This window comes from Rattus norvegicus, chromosome 11 (genome assembly GCF_036323735.1).
Source record: "Rattus norvegicus strain BN/NHsdMcwi chromosome 11, GRCr8, whole genome shotgun sequence".
Lineage (NCBI taxonomy): Eukaryota > Metazoa > Chordata > Mammalia > Rodentia > Muridae > Rattus > Rattus norvegicus.
Window position 1 is genome coordinate 68,234,268 of NC_086029.1, and position 20,925 is coordinate 68,255,192.

General features: G+C 41.4%; 1 protein-coding gene across 2 annotated transcripts in view; it reads left to right on the forward strand.

The window, feature by feature from the left end:
* Positions 1–4,999, forward strand: part of Cd96 (CD96 molecule) — a 74,341-nt gene extending 69,342 nt beyond the window's left edge. Inside the window, exons 12-15 of one of the 2 annotated variants that reach the window (NM_001025032.1) lie at positions 718–780; positions 1,182–1,268; positions 2,005–2,128; positions 4,659–4,979. In NM_001025032.1, coding sequence (NP_001020203.1) covers positions 718–780; positions 1,182–1,268; positions 2,005–2,128; positions 4,659–4,767 — 383 coding nt within the window. In that variant the 3' untranslated portion in view covers positions 4,768–4,979. Of the gene's footprint in view, positions 1–717; positions 781–1,181; positions 1,269–2,004; positions 2,129–4,658 lie in introns of both variants that reach the window. The other variant, XM_063270703.1, reaches the window with a different exon arrangement.
* Positions 5,000–20,925: the final 15,926 nt, after the last annotated feature.

Sequence of the window (20,925 nt, forward strand, 5' to 3'; positions counted from 1 at the left end):
TTCCTGCTTCTTCAAGGGAGGAGCATGAAAGCAGTTGAAAGCCTCTCTGCATGCTGGGAGAGTTTTCTTCCATTCTTTCTTGTTTCAAAATGACTAATGCAGTCCACTTTCATTCTTATGGGAGAACTAGACCACATGTTTTACAAAGACAATGAATATCTTTTCTCTTTTCTCATGACTCTAGAGACTAAGAGCTCAAGGTCAAGATACAGGTAGGTATTTGATGAAGACCTTACTAGGTCCTCACATAACACAAAGTTGGAAGACCAGGATGAGCACGATAAGAAGCCTCTTTCATAAGGGTCTTTAGACCCTTCATCAGGGGAGAAGCTCCTGTAGTGTAAAGTGTAAAGACACTTCTTAAAGGCTCACTTCTTACCGGTCTAGTATTGTCAACACCTTTTAGAGGAGGCACATCCACTCAAGAGAAAGGCTTGCCTCTAGGTGCTGCGTAGACACCATGCCAGGGATTGAATCTCAACACGTCTGTCATCAAAACTTTTCCAACCTCCCCACTAATTTCCCAATTAGGTAGGCTTAAAGCCATTAACATCCCTTCAAACTGCACTCTATTTGGAATAATCAAATACTGCAAGAATGCTCATTATATTAAGTGTCCATTAATACACTTTTTCCAAATTGTTAAATTCGATTAATTATTTAGGCAAAAAACTATGACTAGAAAAATTGACTCTGCTTTTCTTCTTCCACGAGCAGTTTCATGGATACCAACAGATGCGTACACTTCAGGCTCTTCAGATGCAAGCTTAACTTCTCACGGTGAGTACCTGCGAAAGATGGAGTGACACAGAAGAGTCTCTGAAGACGACCTTCTACTCTATTGGAGCATGGCGAATCAGTACTTTAATTAGCTGAATTTCAGCTAACATGTGCGATGATGGCTGTCATTCAGAAATCTACAGATACATTTCTTTAAACAGTCAGGAAATTTCACTCATGGGCAACTGTTAGATAGATCCCAGATCTCCAGCCTTGCTTTGTCTAGGTCTTTAGAATTAAATTGAATGTAAAAACATTTCCTTAGCCCAGTCAGCTATTCAGAGACCATTCAAATTGAGATATTTTTCCTAGTAATACTTGAAATTCAGTTATGAGTTTGTGTCAGTTGATCTTATTGAAATGACTTCAAGATAGATTCATTGTTGCCTTTATATCTCTAGATGTCATCATCCGTACAACCAAAGAATTTCCAGATGTCCTCACAACTGCAAATGGAACTACTAAAATTAAACATGGCCACGTCACAGGTGAGTTCTTTGTCTTTTATTTTTTGTTTCTTTTACTCAGCAAATACTTTTGAGCCCCTTTTCAGACACTCTTGCACTTGCTGAGTATGCAGTGATGCTGGTGTCTGACAGATTATGGTCTACGGTCTTGTTTGTGACAAGAGTTTTGATAAAGTGTTTTCACAATCTAACAGAAGGACATGGGTTCAACTAAAGAATAGGAGATTTGATGAAGTGCTTATATTTCAAGTCAAAATCTGGAGGAGGAGAAAGGGAATAAGAATTAGCTAGTTGAAAAGTAGAAGAAATATTATGAAAACATAATTCAATTCATGAAAGATTGTTGCAATAAAGAGTACTTCTGGAGCTCAACTAATAAAAATTATGTCAGTGCAAAATTGAATTCCCTGTTTTACATCTAGAAAGAGCGAGGGCTTCAGTGAAGTTTGAACCTTCACAGAAAGCACGATCATTAAGCCATAGGGACATGTGTTCATGTAGTCCTAGAATGTTACTCAACTATTGCCTGTCGTCTTCTATAAGAAGGAATGTATGGGCACAGTAGATGAACACCCCATAATACTTGGGGAAAATATGTCTCTTTCATATGAAATGTTAAGGGTTTTACGAAGTCAAGGATCAGACATGGCACCTTATGCATGCTGAGCAAATATTCAACTACTGGGCTATAAAGAGCTACAGACGTTCCCCTTCTCTTTTCGGCAGTAACCTTCATCTCTTTTTATGCCTACTTCAGGAATCACAGTTAATAAGCCCAGAGATGGAATGTCCTGGCCTGTGGCTGTCGCGACTTTGCTATTTTTCTGCATACTGTTGTTTGGGCTTGGAGTGAGAAAATGGTGTCAGTATCAAAAGGAAATGTGAGTATATCAAGATATGTAGACACTGACCATTTTCCATCATAAAATATTTACATGGTACAAAAACTATAGGGTCTTCCTCTCACTATTTGATGAGCAAGCCAGGCTTCTAGAACCTCAGAGAGGATGCACAATCTTCCCAAGATCATTCAGTGAGGGCTCAATGCACAGATCCTGACTTAGTCTCTCTCTGTCTCTCTCTGTCTCTCTCTCTGTCTCTCTCTCTGTCTGTCTCTGTCTCTCTCTCTGTCTCTCTCTGTCTCTCTCTCTGTCTCTCTCTCTGTCTGTCTCTGTCTCTGTCTCTGTCTCTCTCTCTCTCTCTCTCTCTCTCTCTCTCTCTCTCTCTCTCTCTCTCTCTGCACCAGCTTGCTTCTCTAGAACAGCAGATGCTGTGCACAGGTCAGTAGGCATGAAACAAGAACGTAGCCTCCCCTCACCACAGAGCTAAAACTGATTGTTTCCTTTTAATCTTCATTATTTTTTCATTTCCATGCATTTTTAAGCTGACTAGATCAGCTGGGCCCAGATGCTCTAGTGTGAGATTGAATAAGAGACATAATTTTTAAGACCTTTGCAGCTGCTCTCCATTGGGGAGGGTGTCTCCTGCCTATCTCCCCTTTGCCACAAGAGGGGGGAAAAGGCTACTTTGTTTTCCTAAATTCTCTCTTCAGGCGTCTGAAGTAACATGCAATGGTAACGCTCTTTTCTGATTCAGCGTTTGGGGATGAGTTTGAACCAGGCCATGATTCCAGGAGCCCGCACAATACACAGTGCTGCTCTCCTTGTGTCTGCTCTCTGATAGCAGCCATTGCTACACCACATCCTCTTCCCAGTGTATCCCTGCAGCCCATCACAGGTATGCCGAACAGGCATCCTGCCTACCACATGCATCCAGGAAAGTTATAAATATGACCCAACATGTTTGAAGATGGGAATGTCATGTTATGAAGCCAAAGTGAACTCTCCTCCTCTGTGACTATGTATAACAAATATTTCATGTTAATTAAAAACAAAATCAGCTGGCCAGTGGTGCCTCATATCTTTAATCCTAACACTAGGAAGGCAGAAGCAAGAGGATCTCTATGAATTCGAGGCCTGCCTAGTCTACGGCATGAGTTCCAGGACAGGTAGAGCCACACAGAGAAACCTTGTCTCAAAAATAAAATCAATATTCTATTTTTTTAATCCAAGGACTGTATCTTAGCCACTCTATGACCATAAAAATTCATATTTTTTCTAAAAAATGTAAGTCCACCTTTTGATATATTTCCAAGCCTCCCTTGGAGCATCCACAAACAAGGTAATAAGAATTAGAGACTAGAGGAATGGAAAGATGACCTAGTGCTTAGGGCTTAAGAGCACTTGCTGATCTTGCATAAGGTTAGTTCCTAGCATCTGTGTAACTCACAAACTCATGGAGCAGTTACTTTATTGCCTCATCTGGTCTTTGAGTGTCCCTGCACTCCTACTTGGCATGAACAAAAATAAAAATAAATCTCTTTAAAATTAGAGACATTTATATTAAAATAAATGGGAGTACAAAATAGTAAGTTTTTAAATTATTCTCTGTTCAAATGTATTATATAAGGACAAAATATGCAAAATGTTCTCTCTCTCTCTCTCTCTCTCTCTCTCTCTCTCTCTCTCTCTCTCTCTCTCCTTCCCATTCTCTTTGCCAAATCTCTTTCTAAGTTGGGATGCTATTGACCGCCAGAGCATAAACATAAAAACAACCTAACAGATATGTACCTATTTTCTGCTATCAAAACACTTGAGCATTGGCACAATAAAACCCCGCACTAACCCAGATGTTGCAACCCGGAGGTGCATCGTGCTAATATGAGATAGAACTTTGCACAAAGACAACTTCAAGAGTGCCTTCTCCTGCCAACTAACCCAGGAGTAGGAACACTGTGCCTCCCACCCATACCAGATCCTCAGTGTGTATGTGAGTCTATGCATAAAGGTTGAGGGTAGAGTTAGCAATGTTGCTGTTTGAAACAGTCCTCGAATTTTATGTTTCTGTCTCCGGAGGGATGTTCTACCCATGTAAGAGTAAAACTCCTTCCATTAGGAGGCAGTTGCCATGGAGATTATGGGATCTGGTTACAAGACTTCAGTTGCTGGCCTGCTTCCCTTCAGCAAGTGTCTTGAAACCTCTGTGCTTCAGTTCTGTCTGTGGAACAGTGATTATAATAATTCTTAGGTACAAAATAAATAATGCCAGGATAAAAATCACTTTGCAAACTATAAGTTTCCACATTAACAATAATATATATGTGTGTGTGTGTATTTATCATTATATTGTATTACTATATGTTATATCACATTTTATATTATATTTATTATATGTACAATTAATAGGTGATAAATAGAACTCCATATTAATTAATGGTAAGATAATTTGCAGAGTTAAGCTCCCCAAAATTCTATGAAAATAAAGATTGTATCTCTTCCTCATAAGTATATCTCTAATAAAAAAATACCACCTCATATTCTCAGCACTGAAAGAGAAATGTTTCCTTCCTAGCATGGAAAGACCCCCACCTTTCAAGCCACCACCACCTCCCATCAAGTACATGTGCATTCAGGAACCCACTGGACGTGGCATGCCTTGTCATGAGATGGAGGTCCTCTAAGCTTCTGAGCCTTGCGACACAGTGCAGCAGGACTGGAGTCCTGTAGGAGGGGGGATATCGTACGATATTAATATCGCCGCCAGCCAGACATGCTCTGCTTCAGCTCAAATGAATGTTGGAAATAAAAGAGTTGTTTCCCAGCACCTTGCCCCCCTTTCATCTGCAAATACCTGAGATGTAAATAAACATTAGAGAATAAAGCATTGCCCACACCCAGTGGAAGTTCTAGAAACCTGCTTGCTTATGGAAGAAGTGTACATCAAGCTGCTGTCATCTTTTTCAAAGTTCAGTCTCTCCGTCATTTATTTTAATGCTCTGACTGGAGGAGGACAGTGATTTCCAGCATGTGTTTTGTATTGGTTGAATTTTCTTGCAGCAGTGACCAAATTCCCAACAGCAAGCAATTTAATAAAAGAGAGGCTGATGCCAGCTTGTCATTTGGGGGATGCAGTCCACCACAGAGGTGAAAGGCAAGGTCCCAAAGGCATGTGACAGCTGCTTGTTACATGACACTGGCCAGGAAACAGAACTTCAGCTGGAATCAGAGGCAACCTGTAACCCCTCAACCCCTCCCCTCTCCCCTTACATCTTCCAGGCAGATCCCATGTCCAGAAGGTTCCATGACCTTTGACATGGTCAGCAGCTGAGGACCAATTGCATAAGCATAAGTTCTGTGAGAGATATTTTATAAACAAGCCATAGATGTGTCCACACAAAATCTTCTGAATGCCTTCTATCATCCTAAACTAGCTGCCCAAAATTGCCATTCTCTCTGACTTTCGTCCCCATTCCAGATAATCCCAAGACAAAACATCAGAGTTCTAACAGTAATTCCAAATGTTTGAGAAAGCTACTCATGCTGAAATTCTGTCACTCGCTTTCACTGAAGGATAATACATTACCCTGTATATTTCCAATCCTCATTGACCCTTTCTCTCTATCGTGCTTAGCCCAAGCTCCTGCCACATGTACCAGAATGGAGAAAGACTAGGAAGACAAGCAGCCTGCAAGCTAGATGCATTCTAGATATAAAATTCCCTGATGCCTGAAGCTAAGAGCAATTGTATTATCTGTTCTGACTGTGGCTGTGTTTGGGTACCCATGTGAACACACGCATGCATGCATCATTCTGCCAAGACACTCTTACATAAGTATACAGGCAATCCAACTTCTGTCCAACTCATCTGATTTCCATTAGTCTGGCTTTCATTTGGAGATGGTCATCTTCATCCAACCCACTGCTTTGACCAGTCTTAAATCAGAGTAGATTCCAAGGGAAGGGCTGACCCTGATCCTACCAACCTTTTCTGAAACACTTCAAGCACAATTTATGAAGAAGGAGGAAGTGGTCTCCTTAGCCAGACATGCTGTGCTCAGCAGCACTTTGCAACTGAATAAATTCAGATCTCCCTTTCCACCTCAAACTCTCCCCCATTCCTTGCCCCAGGAGGGAAGAACAGATGTTGTTGACAGATACGAGAGGAAAATATTGGGTGGACTTTAGTCCCCAGGAGAACCATTTTGTTCATTGGCAATGTGCTTATCCCTGACTGCGCAAGAAAACAACTTCGAATTTGTGCATTCCAAGACCATCTAATACCATTCCCAATCCATTAAACCTTCCTCTCTATGGAGAGAGGTGCCAGCATCAGCTCTCTCTGCTGACTCACGTGGTAAGACAATGATTAGAACCACAGATAGTGCAAGTCTTTGCTCACAGATCAGAACCTTAGATGCTTGGCTCTCATGGTGTTCAGCCCCAAGATGACCCCAGGCATCGTCCTTCCTGAGATCCACATTCTCTACAGGCATCTTCAACTTGTGACCTATAGGCTGCATTCATCCCACAACGGCTAGGAATGTGACCCAACAAACTCACTTAGAGTTCAAGGTGTAAAATCACAATGTCAAAGGGGTTCACACCTCTGCGTCCCCACCAACACTAAGTGCAGCTGGCTTCTCGGAACCAGTATTGAAGTAAATACCTCACCCTAGGGATGCAGCCTTTGATTGATGTAACTGCATTCGTCCTCATCCACTTGCACAATCCCAAGAGTTACTGACTGGCCTAAACCTGGTCAAACCAATAAGATACTTCAGAAATAGCCATCTCTAGAGAAAGCCCAGTCTCATGCCATGGTGACAAGCAGCTCTACTGATAGCTACCTGCTCTAGAACAGGGCCTTTTGTTAACACAATCCATCAATTTACAACCCCGTAAGCAAGCCATCCTGATACCAGAGTCCTACAGCTTCAAAGGCTGCTACGACTCACGAGAGACACAGCACCAAGCTATGCTTCTTCGAAATTTAGGGCCTGTTAGTATTATAAGAGAAAGAAAAAGCTTAATACCACCAAATTTGGGTCTAATTTGCCTCATAACAGTAGATAAGTAATACAGTTCAACAAATGGAAAAGTAAACTGTTTGCCTCTTTTAATAATTCTCAATTCCTCACGGGTTCTGAAGTAACAAACACTTGCCTCATATGTAACTATTGTTCCATAATTATTATTTTTATTTAAAAACTTAATCATCAGCAATGCGTTTAAATTTGATTGTTCATTTGGTTTGTTGCTCTACTTGGAGACATGAATACAAGCATTTATGTCAAGATAAAAAGTGGTAGAGTTGGAGACGCATAAATAATTTCAGTAGTGGGAGAGATGATATTACAGTACAACACAAGTCTATGTAACTTTTAAGTTCCATAACAGGTGTGCTGGTGTTTTTATGTTATCTCTCTTTTGAAGTGCTTAATTTGGTCTTGTTTAGTCTTATTCTGGTCAGTCTTTGCAAATTCTTCTGCCGTTTGACTAGCTTGATGGCCCTCATTTGGGCAAAATGAAAGTGTTCTGAGATACAGCTTGAAGTGTGCATAAATAAAACTATACAGCCAGTCTCAAACAGCAACATTACTTTCTTAGAAACAGATTCAGAGTCAGGAGTAGGAGTGCACACCTGTAATCCATGTACTCAGAAGGTGACGGCAGGAGGACAAGAGTTCAAGACCAGCTTTTACTACGTAAAGAATTTGGTGCTAGTCTGAGCTACATGAAGATCCTGTCTCCAAATACACACCACACACACACACACACACACACACACACACACACACACACACTGAAATATCCAGTTATGTTCTACAGAAGTACCAAAGTTTTAACTCCATAGTGTACATGTCTTCACCACCTTCATTTTCACTAGGAAAATGCCATACACACATGTTATGAATCGATTTTGAGTCACCCTGTCTTCTATAACATTGCTATACGGACAAAGCAAGTTTCTCAGCTCTTTGTACCATTATCTCACCTTGACAATGATCTTGGCCATGCGACTTGTTCTGATCAATGGAATATTGTAGTATGACTAACTCAAGGTTGGAAACTGAATCTATGTTAGAATTATTCACTTTTTAAAAGGATTTATTTGTTTATTTTATTACACAAGTGCTCTGTGTTCATACAGATGATTGCGATCTACAATGCGATGGCTGGGAATTGAACTCAGAACCTCTGGAAGAGCAGCCACTGCTGTTAACTTTGAACCTTATCTCTCCAGCCCTATTCTTTCAGTTTTTTGCATTGCTGAAAGACATACAAGATACCTTGCTAATACCAAGAGTAAGGTGAGAAACTCATGATGTAGAACAGACCCATTAAGCCAAGCCTAGGTTAGACCATCCAACTTCTCAGTTATGAGCTCATCAGGCACATAAAGGAAATATTTGCATATCACAGAAATCTTATAATTACCATATAGCACTGTTGTAGCAATATTTAACTTGAACATACAGATCAGGAGATGTGTATTTTTATTAATGGCAAATGCCCAAGTTTAGGGATAAAGAGCATTCCCCAATCAAAGAAGAGCTCTTTCTCTGATTTAGCCTACATTTTATTTCTACCTGAAGAAGATATGGTTGATCTCACCAAATTCTCTTTACATTCTAAGTCTTTAAAATCATAGGATCCTTGACAAAGATGGATGGTAAAGGTCATTTTACAAATAAATAGGTAAAGGATCTATTCCATTGACTTGCCCAAGGTCACACAACTGGAAGCAGCAACACCAGTCCAGTGGCCCAGTTCTCACTTTCCCACCTATAGCGCTCCCTGTCTTTGATTGCTTCCGTACCCCCTTTTTTATTTTCACTACAGAGACAGCCTGTTTCAAGTAGGTTTAAGTTACTACTGATTTTTTAACTGTCTAGGCAATATATTTCAAAAATTGTGACAGAAAACAAAACAGAACAAAGGCAGAAATAACTGATCCCCAAGGATAGAATGGCCTAGAAAGAAAGGGGAAATGAGTACCTAACACAAAAAAAGAGTAATTAAAACCGGAAGTGAGCAGAAAGTCTAGAAATATTTACCAGTGTCATAGACGATGAAAGGATGTTTCTAAGGGCTTCCAAACAAAAGAGATTCTTGGAGGCAGATTGGCCTTGAACTGGGAGGCAGACTGCAGAAACATAGACTCTCCTCCAAGGCAGGGGCATAAACAGTGCGGCTGGGCTTTTGACAGTAGCACCCAGGACCATGCCAATAACAACAGGATGAGAAGAGCCTGCAGAGGCGGCTGCAATGGCAACCGAGAGTTCACACCACAGGACAGAAGCCACAAACTAGCAGAAACGAGCTAATGCTCCAGCTGGAAACACAGGGCAAGAAAGCAATTCAGCTCCAGTTCCTACAAAGCAGCTTCTATCCAGATGATACAGTTACTAACAAGACTGCATTCTGCATCCAGAAAGCATTGCGGTCAAGTGGAGAATAGGACAGCAGGAACAGAGAATGCTTCTGTAACTTATTCCACCAAGTTCAGTTGTCTGTGAATCTGCGTGTGTGCTGAAATTGTGATGAGGGTTGTGAGAACCCAAGCTAACAAAACCAAAAACAATAAACCAGATATCAAGGTGTAAACGAAACAACATGGGGGACCCAAACCAGACACTCTTGATAAATGCCAGCAACCCACACCCATTTCCCCTGAATTTTGTCAAACTTTTTAATATATTTTCTCAGGAAAAATAAATCACTAAATAAAACTGATGACAAGAGCCAGGGATGTATTTAGCTTGTACAGTGCTTGTTTCAGCATGCTGTAGGCCCAGGGTTTCAGTTCCAAGCAATGCATAAACAGAATTGTGGTGGTGCAAGTCTAAAATCCATTCACTTAGGAAGTTGACAGAAGAGGATTAGAAGTTCAAAATCATCTTTAGTACATGGTGAGTTTGAGACTAGCCTAAGCTACTTTAAGATCCTGTCTCAAAAACAAGCAAAAAGAAAGATGACATCAGAAGCAGCATTTTGGCACTCATCTATTAACAAACAATATTCAGAAACACCAGAACAGATTAGTCAAAGGAGATGAGAAAATGTGTCTTACATCTTAATTTGTAAGGACCCACTAACCTAAGGCTACTACACAAGAATTGGTGTCTGTGAGCTAAATTTCTTCTTACACGCACGTACACACACATACACACACACACACACGCACACACCACTGTTTATAATAATAATAGTAATAATAATAATATGGGTGATAATTAACAGCATGATAATTAATGTACTTTTAAATTAGAAAAATGCCCCATAGAGATGCCCACAAATCAGTTTGACAGAAGTAATTCCTTAACTGAAGTTGCCTCTTCTCAGATATGTCAAGTTAACAATTAAAGCTATCAAGGTTGGAAAGGTGGGCACATTCCTGTATTGCTGAAGTTAATAATAATAATAAGAAGAAGAAGAAGAAGAAGTCAATATTACTATAAAATTATGTGTGTAGTAGTGTGTGTGTGTGTGTGTGTGTGTGAGTAGTAGTAGAAGTAGTAGTAGTAGCAGCAGCAGCAGTAGTAGTAGTAGTAGTAGAAGTAGGAGTAGGAGTAGTAATAGTAGTAGTAGAAGTAGTAGTAGTAGCAGTAGTAGTAGTAGAAGTAGTAATAGTAGCAGTAGTAGTAGTAATAGAAGAAGAAGTAGTAGTAGCAGTAGTACAAGTAGTAGAAGTAGTAGTAGGAGTAGTAATAGTAGTAGCAGAAGTAGGAGTAGGAGTAGTAATAGTAGTAGTAGAAGTAGTAGTAGTAGCAGTAGTAGTAGTAGAAGTAGTAATAGTAGCAGTAGTAGTAGTAATAGAAGAAGAAGTAGTAGTAGCAGTAGTACAAGTAGTAGAAGTAGTAGTAGTAGTAATAGTAGTAGGAGAAGAAGTAGTAGTAGTAATAGAAGAAGTAGTAGTAGTAGCAGAAGCAGCAGTAGCAGTAGTAGTAGTAGTAGAAGTAGTAGTGGTAGTAGTAGTAGATGTACATATATACATATAGAAGCAAGAGCACAATGCTGGGTGCCTCCCTCAGCCACTCCCATGTTATTTTTAGAAACAGTCTCTTACTTTAACCTGAAGTTGGCTGTTTGGCTAGTCTTCCTGACCAGCACACTCATGGGATCTACTTGTCCTCCCCAAAACAATGGAGACACAGCAAGTGCAGCCATACGCTGTGTTTTAATTTGATTTCTATGGCTGTAATAAAGACCATGATCAAAGGCAACTTGGGGAGGGAAGGGTTTATTTGGCTTATACTTCCACATTATAGTCCACCACCAAGAGAAATTAAGGCAGGAACTGAAGGTGGGAATGGAGAAGCAAAACTGAAACAGAGAGCATGGAGGAATGCTGCTTACTGGCTTGCTCTCCATGGTTTTCTCAGTCTGCTTTCTTCTGAAGCCCAGGACCACCTGCCAAGAGGAGCTCTGCTCAGAGTGGGCAGGGCTCACCTACATCTATTAGAAATTAAGAAAATGTCCCATAGACATGCCCACAAGTCAATTTAATGGAAATTAATTCCTTAATTGGGGTTGCCTTTTCCCAGGTATGTCAAGTTAACAACTGAAGGTAGTGAGATTGCTATCAAGGCTGGGAAGGTGGGCACATTCCTGTGTTGCTGAAGAGAATAAAGAGTGGCACAGATGTTTTTGATAGGTATTTGACAACATCTAGCAAAACTGTGTTTTCAGTTCTCCATTGACCTGGCAATTCCTCAGGAGGAGCTCTCCTGAGGCTCTCCATGCTGACAAACTATATAGACAGGGCTTCTTCTTGGCATCACTGTACTTGCCAGGTATAGGAAACCGTCTGAATGTCTAAACATGTGAGATTGGCCGGATGAACTATTATAAATACTTAAAATGGAGTAATGCTGTGCCTGTCAGACTCTTGTTTGTATGACAAGTATGTGTAATAATAAACTAGCAAAGAAAACAGGCTTGTTCTGGCTCACAACGAGCTTTCCGTCCATTGCTCCTGGGTCTGTGATGAAGAAATGCATCACGGCAGGGGTGTGCGTGTCATGTCACAAATTGCTCCCTCTTTAACCAAAATTCAAAAGGCAAGCAGAAAAGGGGCATCTGGGGAATTAATCCTTTATGAGGAGCATAATAGTTGAATATGCTAGAGTATTTCAAAAGAATGAAGGAAGCAGCCTCAAGGGACTCCACCAGACAGTCCACTTAAACACTAGCATAATTAAGCCTAGTAATAGTTTCAAAACCATTGGGTAAAACAAGAATTCATAACTCTCTTACCAGTCAGCTGACTGGGGTATTTTGTACTCTTTCAATGGAAATTGTGTTTGGGCGAAGAGCAGCTTCCTCAGGTTTGGGAGTCACTCAGGCCACTTGAGTGACAAGGACTCATGAACTAAACTAAGAGACTTAGAGGCTGAGGCCTCTGAGTCCTGAAAACCAGTGACAGCTGATGGCACTTCATCCCTTAAGAAGGGTCCAGTTCTCCTTGAGACCTGTCACACAAAACATTGCCAGAAATAGGCAATGGCATACGGGAGGTGAGCAAGTGGAGGCCTACAACAGACTACGAAGGTAGCCTGGGAAGTGTGATGGGTGCCTTAGCATTGGAAGGTTATCAGTTTGTAGTCATCATAATCATTGAAGCACTGTAGAACCATTCACAGATGCTAAACCAACGAGGAAGTCTGAGTGAAGAACAGGATATTTGTATGGTTTCTGTCTTCCTGTAGATGCTCACTAGAGGTAGCAGAAGAAAAGGAAGCAGTAGAGACATCAAACAACTACCTGACCACAATATGTCTCCACTGAAGGGCACAGGGACACGGTGCCCCTCCCCGTGCCTGTCTAGGAGGCACACATCCCCCATGCAGTCTTAGGACAGAGAAGGAAAGCACTAACTCCGGACACAAAGTAACATCCCATTAAGACATGAGAAACAACGAGTTAAGAGGGAAAAGGTGCTTTGGTTTTGTCTTTCACATGACCAAAGAGCTGATTGAAAGAGAGTGAGGGTTTATTTAGCTCATAGGTTCACAGGTCTGCAGCCATAGCTGTTGGCTACCATGAGTCCATGCCACAGAAGGCAGAACTTCATGGCAAATGGGAATAGTTGGCAGTGGCTCGTTTCATGGCAGACAGAAAGATTAACAGAGGTGAATGAGTCCAATGAAAGGCATTCCCAAGCACCCACCTTCTCCAGCTCGTCCTCACTCCCGAGAGTTTTAGAACATCCCATAATAACACCACCAGCCAGACACCTAAGCTTTGATACTGGAGTCCATGGGAGATGTTCTTATTCGAATCAGAATACAGGGAGCTGTAGTTTTCAAAAGTGTCACTATCTAAAAGACAAAGAAAACTTCTAAAAATATTTTAGATGGAAAAAAAAAAAAGAAGAGAGAGAGAGACATGATAATTGCTGTACCAGACTGGATCTTCTACTAAAGGGGGGAAAATACTATGAAGAGCGGTGTTAGAGCAGCTAAGAACAATTCAGTGTGGGCTGAAAACCTGCAAGACTAGCTCTTCCAACTCAACTGTTGCTGTGCTAAGAGAGCATTAATATTTGTAGGAAATACATAGTGAGATATTGAGCATCAAAGGCGTATATATCCATATACACAAATCACCACGTGGGTGTGTTTGCAAATGACTGCCTAGACATATATAAATATTCATATTCACATCAGAGAAAGGAAGCAAATGGTAGTGTGAGGGGAGTGAATTATTAAAAAACAGTTTAATCCAGGAACAGGAAAATAATGTCTTGTGTATACTTATTTATTTCAGTCTTGTTCTAAGTTTGAAACTATTTTCAAATACAAATTTGTTTTGTTTTGGTTTCATTCCAAGATAGGGGTCTCAATATGCTACCCAGGATAGCCACAAAAATTTAATTCTCCTATCCCCAGCTCCCAAGTCCTGATAGAAAGTTTAAATAAAAGTGCCTAAGTGAGGACCTCAGAGAAGATGCTTGTTGACTCACCAACAGCCTACTTGTCCGACATTGGGAGTCAAGCACGAAAGCCTGTTTCTTGGGGCCAAGGTTATGAGGGAGAATTCCCTGTTTTCTGAGCATGGCTTCATCTGAAAGTTCAGAAGGAAATGAAGGAGGCTTTATCTGGCAAGTTCACTCCTTTCATTTTATTTCTGAAACTTGTTCTGCCCTAGGTACTGGCTGGGATCCACCAAAACTTCAATCATTTTTTTCCCTTTATTTCTTAAAAAAAAAAATGAATAAAGTTCTTTGATTTCCCTAAAACTCCAGGACAGACTTAGCCCCTCCCCCCATTAAACTATTTCATATCAAAAGAAGTTATGCTGTGTCTGGCCAGACTTCAACCAAGAGTAAAACCTCATTTCTTCACCCAAACCCTGAGGCAATGCTTTTGGTTGCTACCTTAGTAGGAACCATGGAAATAGTGCACAGTTTACATCAGTCTCACAGCAAGATTCCTACACACACGCACTCACACACGCACGCACGCAAGCTCCCACGCACAGCACAGCACAGCACAGCACAGCACAGCACAGCACAGCACAGCACAGCATAGCACAGCACAGCACAGCACAGCACAGCACAGCACAGCACAGCAGAAGTTGGCTGCAGTTCAGAGCACCTTCGAGTACCCAAGTGGAGCTGGAACAACAGGCTCTGTACTCACTTTCCCTTCTCCTCCTAGAGACCTGGCTTAGTCACAGTGTTCTGTTGCTGTGAAGAGATACCGTGACCACAGCAACTCTTATAAAAGAAGTATTTAATTGAGACTTCTTTAGAGTTTCAGAGGTGAGTCTAATGTCATCATGGGGATCTTGGCACTTGATAGCAGACAGACATGGTGCTGGAGAAGCAGCTGAGAGCCACATCCTGATCCATTGCCAAGGACCAGCCTCGGCTTGGAGATGGGTTCTGAGAGAAGGGGTGTCTGGGAATGGCGAAAGCAAATTGAAGTCAAATTGTGGGTACAAGTTGACAGTCTATTCTCTTCTGGAGACAACTTTCTAGCCTGCTTTCTCTCTGTTCTGTATTCTTTGTCTCTGATCTGCTTTCTCTAGAGACCTCTAAACAGCTCTTTATCTATGTAGTGCTTCAGACAGTTCTCCAAGCAGTTCTCTCTTGCTATTGTAAAACCTTTTTTTTATGGATAGGTCATCTCCTGCAGATCATAAATCCAGGTTTTTATTTTACATATCAATCCAGTCATTTAATCCACATTTCCTTTTGATTACCCTAAGAATCAGGGTCTGGTGACCTAGTCCCTTAGTTCTTAAGAGACAGCAAGCCCACATTTTCTTTCAATATTGCAAAAGAAGTCAGAGATCTTCCTGACTCAGAGATACCTGGGTGGGACTCTGTCCTGAAATTACCATTTCTATCAACCCGGGCCTGGACTAACTGTGCCCCAGGCTGACCTTGAACTCAGGAATTTGCCTATCTTTGTATCTTTCTGAGAAGGTAGCTCATACTGTAGCTTCCTCTGTTCCTTTAGATTATTGAAGCCCCTCATAATTCATATTGCATACTTATTTTTGAGTAGTTGAGAAATTATATATTTTCAAACTCATGTTTTTAGAGTTCTTTTCCACAGCCTTAAGGGCTATCCTGAAGGTCCCAGCATTTCCCATTTTGCTGAAACATTAGCCACACATTCATCTCCTTGACTGGTACTGTCAAATTCTGGACTCTGATCATGAAATCGATAACAGGGAGGACATTCCTTGAAGGAAAATTGTAAAGATATGTACATTATTATACAAACAAGCCTTATGCCTGTGGCAGCCATTGACACTCATGGAAGCCCACACCGCTGTCTCTGTCCCAGGGGCAGGAATCATGTCATTCTCTCCCCACCAAGGCCATGATGAACTCAGTAATCCTGATCTGTAGGAAAACACAAAGTCCACACCAAGTAACTTGCTTCCTCTAACAAAGCACCACCAATCCTTCTCAAGTAGTATCACTCCCCGATGTCTAAACATTTAAATACATGAACCCATAAGGGCCATTCTTATTTAAACCACCACAAGACCTCTTACCATCACCTGTACATTTGGGAATGGGGCTTGACCATTATTTACTTATACAACAAATACTTAAAACTTCAGCGGCTGGGAATGTGGGTCAATTGATAGAATGCTTGTGTAGTATGCATGAAGCCTAGATTCAATTTCCAGCATCTCCTAAACTGGTGTACACCTTTAGTCCCAGCATTTGGAAACTGAAGTCAGGTTAATGAGAAGTAATTAAAGTAATACTCAGCTATATATTGAGGCCACCCTGGGATACATGAGATCCAGTCTTAAATAAATAAAGAAGTCAGTAAATAGGTAATAAATATTTAACTTGCATTTACTCTCTATTCTACTAAAATGAAACTTTTGTTTGCTATTGATTCTTTGGAATTAAAAGTACTTGTTTATTTGTATCTCTGTCCCTCTGTGTATATGGTGATAAGAGGGAAAAACAGAAGCAGGTCTTAGATATCCTGGAGCTGGTGTGAGCTGTCACTTGTAGATTCCAGGAACTGAACTCCAGTTCTCAAAGAAGCATCACATTCTCTTAACCACCAAACCATCGGTTCATCTCGAGGTCTAACATTTAAATTAAAATTTGCAAGGCCATACCAGCAAGCTGGTTAACTAAGTCATGTACCCCCAAGATTGAGAACCTGAGTTCAAGCTTCAGAAATCACAAGGGAGGAGAGAACTGACTCCAATGAATTGTCTGGGGACCCCACGTGCACACTGTGGCACACCGCACCCCTCTACACAGACACACGAAAGCAAGGCATTCTATTAACAACAGCAAAAAGAGTGGACTCAGCCATTCTGCACTGAGGAGGCTGCCCTTGGACCCCAGCTTAGGGTCAAGACCTGGACAAGTGTTCCACAGAAACGCTATGGGAGTGAATGGCAAATGCTAAGAGAACGAATGATTAGGAGGAAGAAAATGCCTGGTGGAATTAAATAATTAACAAAAAAGTAAACATGTCTTACCAACATAAGCTGAGCTCTGCTACTTTGGACCGAATAATAATTGCTTGCTCTGTCTTCCTAACTTTTTCTTTCTTTTTTTGTTTTCCCAAGTCTGAATTTGTTTGTTTTTTTCACAGGTTCAGTCTCAAATATTTAGGACATAAAACCCCCCAGGAAGTTTACTTAGAGGATAGGAAGTGTCACCCCCAGGATTTGAGCATTTGAGCTAGGAACCACAGGAAGCATCTCTCTGGCTCCTGGTGCTGGCGGTTTAGACCTGGTGGTGTATTTGGAAACTGCATGGTAATCTCTACATGTGAAGTGAGGCTTCAGTACCAGCAGGTGGCTCCCTAGCACTTGAAATCGCAGTGTCTGTCTAAGTGCTAAGGGCTTTCAAGCATGAGATGTTGGGTGGGTCTGCCTGCAGGGATGAGACAGAATAAGAGGAACACATGTTACAAAAACAAACATTATCACCATCAATGTGGGGGAATCTCCTTTAGAATATTCTATAGCAACATTGTTATTGCTAGAGGAAATTCTCCATAAAACAAAAACTTGTCGTGCCAAACATATTTGAAAAGCACAAAAGCTCAAAGGCTCTGATTAGATCCCGAGCTTACAAATGTAGCCAGCCACTGGCACATCTGTCTCACTATGCGGTCACAATGGTGGGCCACAAACACAGGGAGGGCACATGGTAAGAGACTATTACTATCTCCTGCTTAAGACTCTGCTGTCTTACCCAGTTTCTCCAGTGGTCAGCCAGCCCCTGGTGCAATCAGGGTTGGGCCACACAGCCAAGCAATGGTTTTTGGCTCCAGATCTGACAACAAAATAAATGGACCAAACACAGCTCCGCTGCCTCATGGCCAGGCAGGTATGTGTTTCCAAGATGGAGTACTTCTGTGCTTCCCTTTCTGCTTCCGCAGTTGCTACAGTGTTGACATTCTTCCTAGAAGTAATTGCCACTGTCTGTGTGTCCCCAGCACCACCCCCCGTTGGAGACTCTATGTAATAGAGACTCTGTAATAGGGGCCTCCTGTTGGATGTCCCTATTGCACAGCAGATTTTGCTGTTTCTTTGAACTAGAGAAAGAAAATTGGAAATGATTTGGAATAAACCTTACTGATGTGACATGACAAAACCAAAAAGAAGCTGATACTACATTCTATCTTTTGCATCCTGCATCCTCACCTCAGTGCCTTATCCTCTTCTCATACCTTCACAGGGGGAAAGACATATATGTGAAGGGGGAAGAAGGGGAGAGGGAGGAAGAAAGGGAGGGAGAGAGGGAAACACAGACAGACAGACTGACAGATTGAGTGACCCTGACCAAGAGACACACAGAGACAAAGAGACACACAGAGATAAACAAAGACAGAGAGGTAGAGAAACAGACAGAGAGATAGAGAGACAGAGAAAGAGACAGGGAGAGACAAACAGAGACAGAGATAGACAGAGAGGCACACAGAGACAGAGAGAGAAAGAGACAGAGACAGAGAGAGACATAATGACTGACAGGCACACAGGGAGAGGCAGAGAGAGAGAGAGAGACAGAGACAGAGACAGAGAGAGATCACTGTAGAACTCAAAGCATCACACAGCCTCACTCACCTCAAGCAATAACTCTGGACCAGACATACCTGGTTCCTGATTCTGTTGAGACTAGAACTTTCTTTCTTTTATCTAGCACAAAGCCTGGAAGGTAAGACTACATGGTATCTTACCCTGGAAGCTAAAGACAGCCCTAATACCAGTAAGACAATATATTCCTCTAAGAATCATCGAATGGTTTCAGTTATGTAAAACTCAGGCTAGGTATCCTGCCAAACAGACTTAGCCGAATGGTAAGCCATTAGGCAGCTGTCCTGAAATGCCCACGCATCATTTATAGCCTGGATTCAAACAAAGCAAACACACTGGCTTCAGAATACAGATATTTTAAAATATAGTATAGCCTTTAAGGAGGGTCCAAGTGCTCTAGTCGTCTTCTCAGGACTCCATTAAGTTCCTTACTCAAGTCATTTCAGAAAAAAATTTGTAGATGGAATCTGTGGGGTAGGAACAGGTTTAGCTTATGAAAGTTTGATGATGCTTTAAAGTAATGAAATATAATTTAAGAGGTTGTCTGGCTGCCCACCCAGGTCCTAGGATTATAGGTTCTTGGAAGGAATGTGTAGGCCAAGCAGCGGAGTTAAGGAAGCCCATGCGTTTGCTGCCAAGCTCTCCCACTTATTTTTGCTTAGATAATTGATTTCAGTCATTTCTCTAAATGATTTTTTTTGTTTTCCCATTATTTACCTCTTTGCCATAGTAATCTTTCTACAATATCATGTAATTTTATTTCCTTTTGTTCTAAAAACTCACAATCGTTTCTTTCATCCAAAGAAAAGGGCTAACTTTTTAATGCACTTTGGTCATAAACGAGCCTTGCCTGATTTATGATAATAATAGGTAACACAGAGTGAAGAGCCCTTGGCGTAATAGTGGAGAGCCTTGGAGTCACAGCTATGCTCCCAAGGCACTGGGAGGCATTCAGCCTCCAAGCGAGAGAGCAGCAGAAGTCTGAATTCCTTAGTCTGCTGTGAAGGTTAACTTGAAAGCACTAGTGTTGTGTGTCCATTTACTCTCACATGCTATTCCGGTGTGACTTTGTTCTCTCTCCTATACTCATTGTCCTAGCTTGGCTTATGCTTTCCCTGCAAGACCTGTCTTTCTACTCCACCCCACCCCCACTTTCCAGAAACAGCTCTTCATAGAACCCAACTTCTTCCTTGAATGTTTCCTACATCCTTTGGCTTTTCCCTCCTCTCTGTCTATACCCCTTTACTGTGTCCTCAAAAATCTGGGCCATCCTGTGTCATCCCAGTACTTAGCAATGAACCCTGTTTAATATTCTCTCTCTCTCTCTCTCTCTCTCTCTCTCTCTCTCTCTCTCTCTCTCTCTCCTTTCCTTTTTTTTTTTTCCTAATGATTATGCACTATCTGGAAGTTGTTTAGCTTTTTTTCTAGTCCTGAAATCTGTCAGAATGACTTGGACATAGTAAGCACTCCCGTGGGCTGTAATTATTCACTAGAGTTAACTGACTTTCGATTATTTCTCCTACAAGTCTCCTGTTCCCCTTGACAACTTTGACAATGCAGAATCACGAAAACATTAACTACTCGACTTCTGAATACTAATTTTTTTAAACTAAAAGTTGTGTTTGTGTATGTCTATAGTCTAGTTTGTGTTGTTGCCATCATTGTTTTGAAACAATCTCTCACATCGTATAGCCCTTCATGACCTGTAACTCACTCACTATCTAGCCTACACTGGTCTTAAACTCTTTGTCCTACTGACTCAGTCACCCAAGTGCTGAGATTACAGGCATGATCCTCCTTGTGGAGATCATTGGTGCTTCCTTAACATTTCTTCTGACAAAGGATAGAAGAAACTCAAGTAACGGGCCACTCAGAGCCTGCCCCACATGTAGCCCATATATATATATATATATATATATATATATATATATATATATATATATATATGCAGCCACCAAAACTAGATAAGATTGATGAAGCTTTAAAATGCATGCTGAAAGGGACCAGATATAGATTTCTTCTGAGAGACACATCCAGAGCATGTCCAATACAGAGGTCAATGCTAGCAGTAAACCACCGAACTGAGAACAGGACCCCCTTGGGGGGAATTAGAGGAAGTATTGAAAAGTTGAAGGAGCTTGAAACCCCATAAGAATAACAATGCCAACCAACCAGAGCTTCCAGGGACTAAACCACTACCGAAAGACTATACATGGACTGACCCTGGGCTCCAACTGCATATGTAGCAGAGAATAGCCTTGTGGGGGCCCCAGTGGAAGGGGAAGTCCTTGGTC